The following is a 15231-nucleotide window of genomic DNA, read 5'->3' as shown; positions in this document are numbered from 1 at the left end:
CATGTCTATTTGTGATCCAGAGCTGGCCTGGGTCTTTTCTGGGTCGCCTCCCCCATAACTGGGCTCTTTCTAGGCACACAGGTGCCCCGAACCCCTAGAGTAACCTGGGCAAAGAATGGGGCCCAGTGAGCAGTCCTCTTCATACTCCTGCCAATCTCTCCCTGGCCAAAGCTGGCCTTCCCTGCTCCCTTCGACCCCACTGCCTGATAACTTGGGGGGCAGATTCCTTCCCTCCCGGGCCTACTCTACACTCCCACCTCAAAGCCTTGGCTCGGGCACTTCTCTCCCCCAAACCTGCCCCCCACCCCCTCCCCGGCTGCCCACCCACTTCCGCTTATGTGTCACTGCCTGGATGACACAACCCAGGGGACGACTCTCAGGAGAGAATCTCGCTGTGACAGATGGAATCTGTGAGCGGGTCTGAAGGACGGTGTTTGTGGTTGTCTGGGACCTGTTCTTCCCTTCCCTCTGCTCTGGCCCATGGCTGGGAGGCCAGCTGAGTTTGCCGCAGACCAGCCCAGATGCCTGTCTGTAAAAGGGAGCTCCCGGGAGACCCAAGGGGGGCCGGGGGTGGGTGCTCTCTTCAAATATCAAGCCCATTCCTGGTTGGTTTCTGACTTGATTTCCTGATCTCTTGGATTAAAATGCAGGTGATCTCGTTGTATTTTAACACTTACTGCCTCAGTAGAGATGACAAAATAGGGACCCGGGCCCAGGATAAGGCCTGTCAAGGGGTAGGGATGATGGGAAGGGGGCCAGGGGTAAACATGCTGAGACTCTCCCATCCTGAGTGGCCCCTGCACCCCTATTCCCTGCCCTCCTGTGTGCTTCCCAGGGGTGTCTTTCCACTTCCCAGGGGTGCACTGGGGTTTCTCAGGGCCCAAAGTGAAGGAAGGTACCTTTTGCTTAAGCTGATGAGGTATCAATTGCTTCCTGTGGGTCAGAGTCTCTTTTAGGGTCTAGAAGGGGGTGGGCATCCCAGCTGAGGGCCAGCCAGGACCATCTGGGAGCATTAGCCCCTGACAGCAAAGAAACCGGGGTCAGCGAGCTGAGCGGTAGCTGGGACCCTGAATTCATCACTGGATCCTGTTCTGGGTGGGCCTCACCCAGGAAGAGCCCCCACCCTAGTGCTGGAAGTGGTTGAGGGGCTCCTTGAGGTGTTTGGTAGGACCCCTACAATGGATCAGGCATGAGGGAGACAGCCAGGGCTCTCTTAAGCCTGGGGCCTTGCCCTGACAACCCCTTGCAGGCCCAAGGCTCAGGAGTCTCGCGTTCTGGGCCCAGCTCCCCTGATATTGGGTAAGTCACTTCCTCTTTCTGGGTCTCCATTTCCTTGTCATACGAGGGGACTGGATGAGGTCTGTGATGGCCATGTTTTTTCCAAGAGTGGGCTCTTTTTTCAAATAAAATCTTAAACAGATCCTTAATTTACCAAACATGAGAAAGCGTGTGGGCTCTGAGCACACACATTCCCAGCGACCCCACCACTGTCCAGCGTCTGGTCACCTGACAGTTACAGCTTCAGCAGCTTCACCTCACCTCCAACCCACCAGCGAAGCCTGGGGCTCCAGCTTCTCATGTCTCCACTGCCCACTCTCCCGGCTCCAGCCCTCTCTCCCAGCCACCACAGGCGCCCCCCTGCTTCTGCCCCTATTCCCCCCACAATCTGTCCTCAATACAATCCAAATACAAGTCAGGTCACCCCTCTGCGAACCCCACCCATGGCCCCTCTCACCTAGAGCACCCTCCAAAGCCTGTACCCCACCGGCTAGCCTTTTTCTGTCCTCTTCCCGACTCCACTCCAGCCTCCCTGGCCTCCCCGTGTCAGACACACCAACCACCACCCCCACCCCCCACCTCTCAGGGGCTTGACTCACTCTCCCCACTTCCTTCAGATCTCGGCTAAACACGGTTTTCTTGGAGCGGCCTTCCCCAACCACCTGCTCCAGAACAGCCCCCCTGGGCTCCCATACCCCTAACCCTGACCTTTTGTCTTTCCTGCTGGGAAGGTCAGCTGCAAGCCGGCAGGGGCTCGGTTTAAGGCTGCCCTCCCCCCCTGCCCATCTAATGCAGATACTACTTGTGGAATGAACACTGAATGAATAGAGGAAAAGAAGTGTCTGCATCCAGAGTACTGGGCAGCCTGTCTGCATTTTCCTTCTCCCCAGCCGGTGTTTCCAATAAGAAGCAGACGGAGCTTGCTTGCCAAGATCCTCATACTCCTGTTCCAGGGGGCTGACATCCAAGCCACCCCCTCCGAGCCCCTGGGTGTGGGGTGGGAGGCATTCCCCTAGCTGTCTGGACATCCATCTCCTGCCAGCGAGGAGGAGGGGGCTTTGGGAGCCGGGTGGAAAGCTGAGCTCAGCTAAAGACTTGGAAGCCAGCCCTGAGTGGTCGGCAGGCACTAGGGGTGGCCTGGGGGTGAGGGGTCATAGATGATTGCCCCTCACCATCTTTGGGTACTGTAACACGGGTAGATGTGCAGCTCAGGGGCTGACAGAGGATGCACGAGTGAGACTGAGAACTGTCTTCTAGTATTTGAGTGAAGAAGGATTGGGCCCCTCTGAACAGGGTTTCTAATGGTACAAGTTAGAAGGAGGCAGACTTTCTTTGATATCTATTGGAAAGACTACCACAGTGGTGGTTAAGTTCCCCATCACTGGAGGTATGCAAGCACCTTTCAGGAATATTGTCAATGGGATTCCTGTACTGGGTGCAAGGTTAAATGAGATACTATCTCAGAACTCTTCCAACTCCAAAGATCCTCTTAAATAAAGCAACTTTTTTTTTTTTTTAGCAACAAACCAATATTCAATTACTATTTATGATGGATGGGCCCCACACAGTTTAAAGTAAGCTTGCACTGGTGTGTTAATCCTTGGTTGCCTGTGGATAGCTACTTAAATAGTTACTTATCCAATCCTCATAACAATCTTAAGAAGCAGGTGTTATTATTACCCCCATTTTACGGATGAGGCCAAGGCCATCCCATCCTAGTTAAGCAATTGGGAAACAGAGGTTATAAACAAATGATAATAGCAGTAATAATAATAACTATTAAAAGTTTGCCCTCCGCCCTAGGTGCAAAACTTCTTATGCATTATCTCATTTAATCCTCAAAACAACTCTGAAGGGTAGTTATTATCACTTATCTTCATTTTCTAGGTAAGTGAAGGAAATGGCAACCCCTTGGCCTGGAAAATCTCATGTATAGCAGAGCCTGGAGGGCTGCAGTTCATGGGGTCGCAAAGAGTCGGGCACGACTGAGCGATTAATACTTATTAACACTAACACTAATGAGGCACAGAGAGGTTAAGTATTAATAACTGACCCTGTAATAAACAGAGAAAGGCAAGAGGAAATGGGTAAGGAGAGGTCAACCTGGGACAATTATGGGAAGTCACATAGTTCGGGACCCTGGCCCCTCACCTCCCCTTCCTCCCTGGGAATCTCCTCCTAGGTCCACCCATCAGTATTGGGTGTGGTAGATATTTGATTCTTGGGGGGGCGCCCTCCCCAACAAAATTTCCAGTTCCTCCAGCGGATGACATTTGTCTTTCCACTTCCAAGGGAAAGGATCCAGGCTGGGACGGAAATGGGGGAGGGGGAGGAGGGGAGGCATTCGGATCTAGTGCTCTCAGGTCCCTCTGAGACACCCCTCCCACTAGCCTAGGGCCAGTTACCTCCAGCTGCTCCCCAGTTCCGGGCTGCCGGAGAACAGCCCGTCGCTTTGTTTTAACACTGGGGAAAACTGAGGCCCGCGTAGCTGAGGTCACAGAGTTAAGCCAGGCAGCAACTGAGTGTCCATCACAGAAGTAGCTCGAGCCTGGCTTCCCCCATGGCGCCCACCATCCTTAATTCCCAGAAAGGTCTAAGAGGTTTGCCCAGTAATCTGCCTCTGAACAGGAACCTCTTCATCCCACTGAAGCTTTCCCTGGGCGCCTGCTGGGCTGGGCTGATCGAAAGAATCTACTTCGGAGCGCAGCCCTGAGCAATGTCCAGAAGTCCGAGGGTGCGAGATGGGGGTGGGGGACAGGAAACCAGACGCTGGAGACCCCTCCCGAAAGCCGGTTCCCAAACCGGTTTGGCTTCACGCATTCCAAGCAGTGCCTCCTCCCTTCCGTAGGGGATTCCTAAGGCCACGCGCAGTTCGTGCGCCCTGGACCCTCCCCAAGCCCCAGGCTTCGCAAAGGCCGGTCCGAAGGTCACCACTGTCCGGGAATCCAAAAGAGGTGTGGGGGAGGGGACCCCGGTGGGTCCTCGGTCTTGGCGGGCGGGTGGGCTACAGGCCGCGGGCGTGTCCAAACTTACGGGGACTCGGGTCCTCGGCCCCAGGCGCGGCCGAGCGCCAGCACTCGAGGACGCGCGCGGGACACAGGCGAAGCGGCGGGCGCGAGAGGCTAGAGGGGCCCGGCCCGCGGTGATCGCATCTGAAGTTCAGGCGAGACCAGAACCCGGGGAGGGGGCCGCGATCGCACAGCCCCTCCGCTTCGGCTCTGACAGATAGAGACGACCCTCAGATACCCACCAACCTAGCCCCGGACGTGCCAGCCGGTTTTCCGGCGAGCGACATCTGGGTTTAAAAGTTTCGCCAAGTCTTGGGTCCTGAAGAGGCACCAGGGCCGCCCCCTTCCGCGCAGTACCGGGGGGACCGGCCCGAGCCGTGGCCAGGGGTTCGGTCTCAGTTCGACACCCCGAAGTCCTGCGGCAGGGCTACTCCGGAGCTCCGAGCGCTCTCGGGGGCGGGAGGGACGCGGAACGAGAGGGGCCCGGGGACACCGAGGGAGAAGGGGGCGCCGCGGCTCCGCACTTACCCCATGGGGTCCGCGCGCTCGGGCGCCCCGGCTCGTCGGATCATGCCGCCGTCAGCTCCGGGACCATGAAGGCAAGGGCTCAGGCGCCGGGCGGCGCGGGCCGCGGGGGCCCGGGCGCCCGCATGCCCCTGGCGCTGCTGCCCTGGGGAAGGGCCCGGGCGGGCACCGCCGCCAGCCCCGCGCCGAGTCGGGAAGCCACCGCCGCAGCCGCCGCCGCGCTCTGGGGCCCTCGCTCCCTCCACTTCCTGTATCGGAGCGAGCGGGGCTTTCAGGAAGAGGCTGGCCTTGGTGGTCAAGGGTTTTTTTTTTTGTCAAAAGCCTTTCGGCAGCGGCTCGCGGCCCGGAGCCCCCCACCCCCACCCCGGGGGCCCTCGGAAGCCCCTGCAGCCGCGCCCCCTGGGCTGGGCTGGGCCGGGCCTGGCGGCGGTGGCGTCGGGTCGAAGCAACCAGCCGCGGGGTGCTGCCTGCGCCGCTCCGGCAGCTCCCGGAGACCGGGGAGAAAAACTTGGAGAAAAGTTTGCAGCTTGGTGGAGAGTCCCGTGGGAAGCAAGGCGCTTCCGCTCCGGACCGGCAGGTGGGGAAGCCGAGAGCTCTACGCAGAGCACTCTCGCGCTTTACCTCCTGACCGAAGGAGGCTCAAAATGCCATAGGACAGCTCAGACCAGAGGCAGGGCTCCTCCTCCACGTCTCTGACAGGTGGCCACGCTGCCTTCTCTTGAATGCCTCCACTGACGGTGGACTCACTACCTCACAGGGCCGTCTGTTCTTCCATCAAGCCAGGCATCTAATTCACCTATTCTAGGTATCACGTCTAGATCAGAGCAGAGAGAGAAAGCCAGTCAGTTTACACAAATACAACTACAGCTACTCTAGTGGGACCAGGAGACCTCTCTTCTAAAGGCCTGGGCACTCAAAAATGCCTCCTGAGCCCGGGGTGCCCTCAGAATATCTCACAGTGACTGGTCAGCACTGACCCCTACAGAGTGACCTCAGTCTAATGCAGGCTTCCTCAGCCTCTTCACAGTTGATATTTGGGGCCAGATAATGCTTGGTCATTGGAGCTGTCTTGTGTCTTGTAGGACGGCCTCTGCCCACTGTGCCCGTAGCATCACCCTCTCCTTGTAACAACCCCAAAACGTCTCCAGACATTGTCAAATATCCCTGGTGGCCACAATCATCCCAGTTGAGACCCTCTGGTCTAACATCTTTATTTCACAGATAAGGAAACTGAGACAAAGGAGCTGACTTGCCTGAGGCACATGGCAAGGTAAGGTGTCACAGGACTGAGGCCCAGGGCTCTGGTGAAAGCATTCGGAGGCGAGGCCTCTTTGCCCTCCCTACCCCTGCTTGCTCATCTGTAGAAGTGACATGTATAAACGGGAGGGGGTGAGGGGGGCACTCCAGGGTGCCATTATTATTAGTCCTCTGCTGTTGCTAAAACAAGCCTGTAGGCCATTCCCAGGGCTCCCTGGGCCCCAGGGTCCATCCAGCTCTCACACCTGGAATAGTCTTCCAGCTCCTTCTAGGCTGATCTGGATTGCGAGTAACCGCACTCTTCCATGGCCTCCACAAATAAAGGTTTCCTTCAGCACCCTGGTGGGCTTTCCTGGTGACTCAGATGGTAGAGAATCTGCCTTCAAGGCAGGAGACCCGAGTTCGATCCCTGGGTTGGAAAGATCCCCAGGAGAAGGAAATGGCAGCGCACTCCAGTATTCTTGCCTGGGAAATCCCATGGACAGAGGAGTCTGGCGGGCTACAGTCCATGAGGTCGCAAAAAGTTGGACACGACTTGCACTCACTCTGCTCCCTGGACCACATCTGAGAAACTCAGGACGAGCTTTTCAAAGCCCCGGTTCCATGAAACCATCTCCAGGGCTCTAACCATGTCCACCAGAGGCCTCCACAAGGCCTGCTCCTCACCTCCTCTGTGAAGACAGAACTCCTCCGGTGGACACCAGGCGAGGCCCCGCCCTGACCTTGTTGCTGCTAACTGACGGAGGAGGACGTTGCCAAGATTGGAATCTGAGCAGCCCCCTTTAGTCATGGCCTCTGCCAAGCTAGCCCTTAGATTCCTTCCTGGGTCGCCTTTTCACTCTCAAGTCCTCACACGCCCCACTTCTCTCCCTGGAGTGAATCTGAGGACTCCTGTGGGAAGTGAAAATCTCCAGCTGTTTAGGCCTGTAAATTCCTTCCTCTACCCTCAGTTTTTTTGGTTAACAGTTTCTGTTTAAGGAGTCAACCCTCCTCAGTTAAGTTCATCCGAAGACAACCAGATTCTACCCCACTTTAGAGGACATAGACTAATCTAATCTGACCAATCAGCCCTATACCTACCAGGCCCAGTGATTGGCTCATGGATGAGCACATGACCTAAGCTGGGCCAATAGGATCCCTCCCTGGGACTTTATGTTGGTACTATCAGGAAATGCCAGCAGTCTTACCCCCCAACCACAAACTGGCTTTATCCAGGGAGAGCATAAGCTTGGGGCAGCCCAGTAGTTACTTGAGCCACCATGTGGTAAAATTGTGCTCAAAATATAGTCAAGAGAGGAAAGTAATGCAGAGAGAGACTATGCCCTAATGACATCTTTTGAGGTTTTGATTCTGAGATGCTTAAAGCACCATTAGACATCTCATGTGTAAGAACCAATATAGTCCTTTATATTTTCTTTCCATTTCTAAAAACTCAAGCCAAATCTCCGTCAGGTTTCTGTTAACCATCACACAAAGACTCCAGGCTGTCCGTGACTGCAGCCCCTCCTTCCACCTTCCACTCTCAGCTGGGTCTGGAGGATGTCCAGTTGTGGCAGGACTGTAGGAATGCAGAGGTCAACACTTCAACTTATTTCCCCAAAAGAGAAAAGGCTGCTTTGCCTCTCTGGGTCCTCCTGGGGTAGCTCTCACCTCCACAAGCTCCTCCACTTTCCCCTCCCTCTACTCAGATGAGGGCAAATAGGCTTGATCCGGAGGAGGAATGTGTGAATTTTCAGGGGAAAGTCACCTTCAGGAGGTTAACTCCAAACCTTGCTGGAGTTTCTGGGGACGATTAGCAAAGAAAAATATTTCACAGCACAGTCTTATATTTCAAAATCTTGCTCTGAGTTGGATTACAGACTTTGAGGAAACAGAGCATATTTGTTCAACAGAAATTTTCCTAGTATATGGAGTAGTTAAAAGTTAGTAACTACTCTTTCCTAGTATATGGAGTAGTTAAGTTAAGAGTAGGGGCTGGAGTAAGAAGTTCAGTTCAGTTCAGTCACTCAGTCATGTCTGACTTTTTGCGACCCCATGAACCACAGCACACCAGGCCTCCCTGTCCATCACGAACTCCTGGAGTTTACCCAAACTCATGACCATCGAGTCGGTGATGCCATCCAACCATCTCATCCTCTGTCGTCCCCTTCTCTTCCTGCCTTCAATCTTTCCCAGCATCAGGGTCTTTTCAAATGAGTCAACTCTTCACATGAGGTGGCCAAAGTATTGGGGCTTCAGCTTCAACATCAGTCCTTCCAATGAACACCCAGGACTGATCTCCTTTAGGATGGACTGGTTGGATCTCCTTGCAGTCCAAGGGAATCTCAAGAGTCTTCTCCAACACCACAGTTCTAAAGCATCAATTCTTCGGCACTCAGCTTTCTTCACAGTCCAACTCTCACATCCATACATGACCACAGGAAAAACCATAGCCTTGACTAGATGGACCTTTGTTGGCAAAGTAATGTCTCTGCTTTTCAATACGCTATCTAGGTTGGTCATAACTTTTCTTCCAAGGAGTAAGCGTCTTTTAATTTCATGGCTGCAATCACCATCTGCAGTGATTTTGGAGCCCCCCAAAATAAAGTCTGACACTGTTTCCACTGTTTCCCCATCTATTTCCCATGAAGTGATGGGACCAGATGCCATGATCTTCGTTTTCTGAATGTTGAGCTTTAAGCCAACTTTTTCACTCTCCTCTTTCACTTTCATCAAGAGGCTTTTTAGTTTCTCTTCACTTTCTGCCATAAGGATAGTGTCATCTGCATATCTGAGGTGATTGATATTTCTCCCAGCAATCTTGATTCCAGCTTGTGCTTCTTCCAGTCCAGCGTTTCTCATGATACACTCTGCATATAAGTTAAATAAGCAGGGTGACAATAGACAGCCTTGACGCACTCCTTTTCCTATTTGGGACCAGTCTGTTGTTCCATGTCCAGTTCTAACTGTTGCTTCCTGACCTGCATACAGATTTCTCAAGAGGCAGGTCGGGTGGTCTGGTATTCCCATCTCTTTCAGAATTTTCCACAGTTGATTGTGATCCATACAGTCAAAGGCTTTGGCATAGTCAATAAAGCAGAAATAGAAGTTTTTCTGGAACTCTCTTGCTTTTTCAATGATCCAGCAGATGTTGGCAATTTGATCTCTGGTTCCTCTGCCTTTTCTAAAACCAGCTTGAACATCTTGAACCAGCTTGAAGTTCGTGGTTCACATATTACTGAAGCCCAGCTTGGAGAATTTTGAGCATTACTTTACTAGTGTGTGAGATGAGTGCAATTGTGTGGTAGTTTGAGCATTCTTTGGCATTACCTTTCTTTGGGATTGGAATGAAAACTGACCTTTTCCAGTCCTGTGGCCACTGCTGAGTTCTCCAAATTTGCTGGCATATTGAGTGCAGCACTTTCACAGCATCATCTTTCAGGATTTGAAATAGCTCAATTGGAATTCCATCACCTCCACTAGCTTTCAGGAGGCCAGGGTTCAAATCCTAGCTCTGCCACTTAGCTCCTGTGCAGCCTTAGGCAAACTGCTTCACCTCTGTGTGACTCAGTTTCTTCATCTGTCAGATGGGATAGTAATAGCACCTACCTCATAGGGATTCTGTGACTGTTGCATGAACTAATGTAGGTAAGGGACTAGAACAGACCCTGGCATGTAGTAAGTACTCAATAAGTATTAACAATTATTTGTGCTATGACTAAGCACAAATGAATCAGTCAGCTCTCACAGGTACTTCTGATTAGGATAACTTGAGTATGACTTAAGTAGTAAAGAATTAGCCTGCAATCTAGGAGAAGCAGAAGAAACAGCTGTAGTCCTTGGGTTGGGAAGATCCCCTGGAAAAGGGACAGGCTACCCACTCCAGTATTCTTGGGTTTCTCTGGTGGCTCAGATGGTAAAGAATCCGCCTCCAATGCGGGAGACCTGGGTTCAATCCCTGGGTTGGGAAGATCCCTTGGAGGAGGGCGTGGCAAACCACTCCAGTATTCTTGCCTGGAGAATCCCATGGACTGAGGAGCCTGGAGGGCTACAGTTGCACGTGCAAGAGGAGGATTTAGTAAATGTGTAGTGGAAAGTAACAGGGACTGTGCTATCCCTCTTAGATCTATTACCTTCCTCAGCCTGAAGATGAGAAGGAGTGGTTACCAGACCCAGAAGCAGAGAGTCCTGTCCTGTAGAATGATCACTTAGGGAGCAGACCAAGGACCCTCAGTCTAGGGATGCAGCCAGGAAAATAATCCGAATAATCTCCCTCCACCTAACCTCCAGCAAGCAGTGGGCCCTGCAATCGCTAAACTCAGCTGGAAGCCAGAGGGCTTGGGAGCCTATTGATCAGTCCCTATAGGTGTGGAGTCCCTCTGGGTCAGACTCCTGGGGTGTGGGGAAGGACTGGGGTCAGGGAGGGCAGGAGGGCAAAACTGTGGAATCAGACAAACTGAGGTCAAATCTTTCCGGACTTTGGCAGGCACTCTTGGGCAAATTGGCCAAGGGACCAGACAGATGAGTGAAACCATCTTGGATCCTCTGGACCAGCCCATCTGCTAGCCAGATATCATGCAGTGACCTTTATCAATGTCACATGGACCAGGAGAATCACTGGACAAGTCCTACCTGAATTCTTGACTGGGAAAATTGTGAAATATAATAAAAATGATTGGGGCAATTTTGTTTTGCAAAAATAGACACAGAAAACAGCTCTCTTCCTGAGGCTTTTCCATCTTCTTCTGACCACCTCCCCCTACCAGAGCTCCAACATTTCTGTTCCCTGTTACTTTGGTGAAATATGTTGAAAGTGGTGGAGAAAAACTTTATTATTGCAAAATCAATCAGTATCCTTCGGGTCAGCCAGGAACACAGTGTCTGTAGTGACTGGGTAGGGGCTGGGGTGACCTGAGAGCCTAGCTCTGAAGGAAGCCTCTTCTCAGCTCTCACCAGCAGATGCCCAGCAGGAATGAGGGCCTGTGCACAAAGGGCCTTACAATTTTAAAAAAGAGTAAAAACTGGGACTCTGAATTTTTATAGGACTGTGTCAGATTTCTGAAACATGACCCTGACTAGAGAAGCATTTCCAAAAGCCCAGTTATCCTATGGATGCTGGCTGAGGATCTGACCACACCTGTACCTTCAGCCACTCTGAGACTCCATGTGGCAGGAAGGTGAATCTGACTCATGTGAAGGTGTGCCTAGTGGAACCCACAGGTGCACAGGGATTCCATAGGATCCAGAAGGGATGGGATCCTGACAGATAATGTTTGGCCCTGGTGGCTCAGATGTTAAAGAATCTGCCTGCAATGTGGGAGACCCAGGTTCAATCCCTGGGTCAGGAAGATCCCCTAGAGAAGGGAATGGCTACCCACTCCAGTATTCTTGCCTGGAGAATCCCATGGACAGAGGAACTTGGTGGGCTTCAGTCCATGGGGTCACAAAGAGTCAGACACGACTGAGTGACTAACACCCTTTTCTGTCCCCTAGAACCAAGCAGGATATCTTTAGTCCCAGTCTCCGGCATTCTGCCTCATTGTCCTCTCTCTGCAGGTCCCCGTCTTTCTCCCCTTCTCTCTGCAGACAGACAACCCCACAACCCCCAAGTCTCCAGGTCTCAGTTACCCCTGTATAGAGACTGACTAGCATCCCATAGTCCCGATTCCAGATCTGGAGATAACATCTGATTATTGTCTTGGCTGTGAGGGGTTGGCAATCTCAGAGAGCAAGGGTGCTCATGAGCTGAGGACACACCCCAACAAACTTTTAAAGCAACCTCCAACCTGGATTATTGGGGCAGCTTCCTGTCTGGTCTCCCACTTGCCCTCGGCCAGCCCCACTCATCACTATGGCAGAAACTGAAAGCTTTCAAGATCTTTCTTAAAGAACCTCTCTCTTGCCCAGTCACTGCATTGGTTCATCTGACTCCAGGTTCCTCTCTGAAGCCTGCATGCTCCCTACTAAAATATCCTCTTGAACCACACTTGTTACATATTTCTAGACACTACGATGTTCTCATGCCTCTGTTATCCTTAGCATGAGAGTGCCAGCTCCCTAGGAGCAGGAAATACGCCCTCTTTAAAAAATTTTTTTTCTCTCCCCTCATAATCTTCAGTGGAGGGATTTGCAAACAGCAGGCACTTAATAATCTCTTATTGTCTAAATAAAAAGACTTGTAACCAAGGAGAAAGCCTGCTCTATTTCTGAGTCCTGTGTCATTGTTTGATTTGTCCCTGCTTTGTGCTGCCAGGTTCCTATGCAACTTTGCTTTTTACAGCATCGGACCTTGCCTCTACCACAACTGGGTATTGTTTTTGCTTTGGCTCCATCCCTTCATTGTTTCTGGAGTTACTTCTCCACTGGTCTTCAGTAGCATATTGGGCACCTACCGACCTGGGGAGTTCCTCTTTCAGTATCCTGTCATTTTGCCTTTTGATACTGTTCATGGGGTTCTCAAGGCAAGGATACTGAAGTGGTTTGCCATTCCCTCTCCAGTGGACCACATTCTGTCAGACCTCTCCACCATGACCCGTCCGTCTTGGGTGGCCCCACACAGCATGGCTTAGTTTTATTGAGTTAGGCCAGGCTGTGGTCCTTGTGATCAGATTGGCTACTTTTCTGTGATTATGGTTTCAGTGTGTCTGCCCTCTGATGCCTCTCGCAACACCTACCTGTCTTGGGTTTCTCTTACCTTGGACGTGGGGTATCTCTTCACAGCTGCTCAAGCAAAGTGCCCCCTCTGCTCTTTCATATGTATTGGTATAAAAGAGTACACAGTTGTGGATGTGACTGGTGATAGAAACAAGGTCTGATGCTGTAAAGAGTAATATTGCATAAGAACCTGGAATGTTAGGTCCATGAATCAAGGCAAATCGGAAGTGGTCAAACAGGAGATGGCAAGAGGGAACGTCGACATTCTAGGAATCAGCAAACTAAAATGGACTGGAATGGGTGAATTTAACTCAGATGACCATCATATCTACTACTGTGGGCAGGAATCCCTCAGAAGAAATGGAGTAGCCATCATAGTCAACAACAGAGTCTGAAATGCAGTACTTGGATGCAGTCTCAAAAATGACACAATGATCTCTGTTCATTTCCAAGACAAACCATTCAATATGATGGTAATCCAAGCCTATGCCCCAACTAGTAACGCTGAAGAAGCTGAAGTTGAACGGTTCTATGAAGACCTATAAGACCTTTTAGAACTAACACCCCAAAAGATGTCCTTTTCATTATAGGGGACTGGAATGCAAAAGTAGGAAGTCAAGAAACACCTGGAGTAACAGGCAAATTTGGCCTTGGAGTACAGAATGAAGCAGGGCAAAGGCTAACGGAGTTCTGCCAAGAGAATGCACTGGTCATAGCAAACACCCTCTTCCAACAACACAAAAGAAGACTCTACACATGGACATCACCAGATGGTCAACACCGAAATCAGATTGATTATGTTCTTTGCAGCCAAAGATGGAGAAGCTCTATACAGTCAGCAAAAACAAGACCAGGAGCTGACTGTGGCTCAGATCATGAACTCCTTATTGCCAAGTTCAGACTTAAATTGAAGAAAGTAGGGAAAAACACTAGACCATTCAGATATGACCTAAATCAAATCCCTTATGATTATACAGTGGAAGTGAGAAATAGACTTAAGGGACTAGATCTTATAGACAGAGTGCTGATGAACTATGGACAGAGGTTTGTGACATTGTACAGGAGACAGGGATCAAGACCATCCCCATGGAAAAGAAATGCAAAAAAGCAAAATGGCTGTCTGGGGAGGCCTTACAAATAGCTGTGAAAAGAAGAGAGGCGAAAAGCAAAGGAGAAAAGGAAAGATATTCCCATTTGAATGCAGAGTTCCAGAGAATAGCAAGGAGAGATAAGAAAGCCTTCCTCAGTGATCAATGCAAAGAAATAGAGGAAAACAACAGAATGGGAAAGACTAGAGATCTCTTTAAGAAAATTAGAGATACCAAGGGAACATTTCATGCAAAGATGGGCTCGATAAAGGACAGAAATGGGATGGACCTAACAGAAGCAGAAGATATTAAGAAGAGGTGGCAAGAATACACAGAAGAGCTGTACAAAATAGATCTTCACTACCAAGATAATCATGATGGTGTGATAACTCACCTAGAACCAGACATCCTGGAATGTGAAGTCAAGTGGGCCTTAGAAAACATCACTATGAACAAAGCTAGTGGAGGTGATGGAATTCCAGTTGAGCTATTTCAAATCCTGAAAGATGATGCTGTGAAAGTGCTGCACTCAATATGCCAGCAAATTTGGAAAACTCAGCAGTGGCCACAGGACTGGAAAAGGTCAGTTTTCATTCCAATCCCAAAGAAAGGCAATGCCAAAGAATGCTCAAACTACCACACAATTGCACTCATCTCACACACTAGTAAAGTAATGCTCAAAATTCTCCAAGCTGGGCTTCAGTAATATGTGAACTGTGAACTTCCAGATATTCAAGCTGGTTTTAGAAAAGGCAGAGGAACCAGAGATCAAATTGCCAACATCTGCTGGATCATGGAAAAAGCAAGAGAGTTCCAGAAAAACATCTATTTCTGCTTTATTGACTAGGTCAAAGCCTTTGACTGTGTGGATCACAATCAACTGTGGAAAATTCTGAAAGAGATGGGAATACCAGACCACCCAACCTGCCTCTTGAGAAACATGTATGCAGGTCAGGAAGCAACAGCTAGAACTGGACATGGAACAACAGACTGGTCCCAAATAGGAAAAGGAGTGCGTCAAGGCTGTCTATTGTCACCCTGCTCATTTAACTTCTATGCAGAGTACATCATAAGAAACGCTGGACTGGAAGAAGCACAAGCTGGAATCAAGATTGCCGGGAGAAATATCAATCACCTCAGATATGCAGATGACACTATCCTTACGGCAGAAAGTGAAGAGAAACTAAAAAGCCTCTTGATGAAAGTGAAAGAGGAGAGTGAAAAAGCTGTCCTAAAGCTCAACATTCAGAAAATGAAGATCATGGCATCTGGTCCCATCACTTCATGGGAAATAGATGGGGAAACAGTGGACTTTATTTTGGGGGGCTCCAAAATCACTGCAGATGGCGATTGCAGCCATGAAATTAAAAGATGCTTGCTTCTTGGAAGAAAAGTTATGACCAACCTAGATAGCATATTAAAAGGCAAAGACATTACTTTGC

At 50.5% G+C, this 15231-nt stretch overlaps 1 protein-coding gene and 1 long non-coding RNA gene across 2 annotated transcripts in view; one reads left to right on the top strand and one right to left on the bottom strand.

The window, feature by feature from the left end:
* Positions 1-5745, bottom strand: part of RIN3 (Ras and Rab interactor 3) — a 133594-nt gene extending 127849 nt beyond the window's left edge. Inside the window, exon 1 of the mRNA XM_069559701.1 lies at positions 4815-5745. Within this exon, the coding sequence (XP_069415802.1) occupies positions 4815-4858 (44 nt within the window). The 5' untranslated portion in view covers positions 4859-5745. The remainder of the gene's footprint in view (positions 1-4814) is intronic.
* On the top strand, positions 4146-10731 carry LOC138423613 (uncharacterized). Its single transcript, XR_011250329.1, has 3 exons — positions 4146-4232; positions 6033-6081; positions 10534-10731. It is a non-coding gene; the product is annotated as an uncharacterized lncRNA (long non-coding RNA).
* Positions 10732-15231: the final 4500 nt, after the last annotated feature.

Source organism: Ovis canadensis, chromosome 18 (genome assembly GCF_042477335.2).
Source record: "Ovis canadensis isolate MfBH-ARS-UI-01 breed Bighorn chromosome 18, ARS-UI_OviCan_v2, whole genome shotgun sequence".
In the NCBI taxonomy this organism is placed as follows: domain Eukaryota; kingdom Metazoa; phylum Chordata; class Mammalia; order Artiodactyla; family Bovidae; genus Ovis; species Ovis canadensis.
This window is presented reverse-complemented; position numbering and strand designations above follow the sequence as displayed.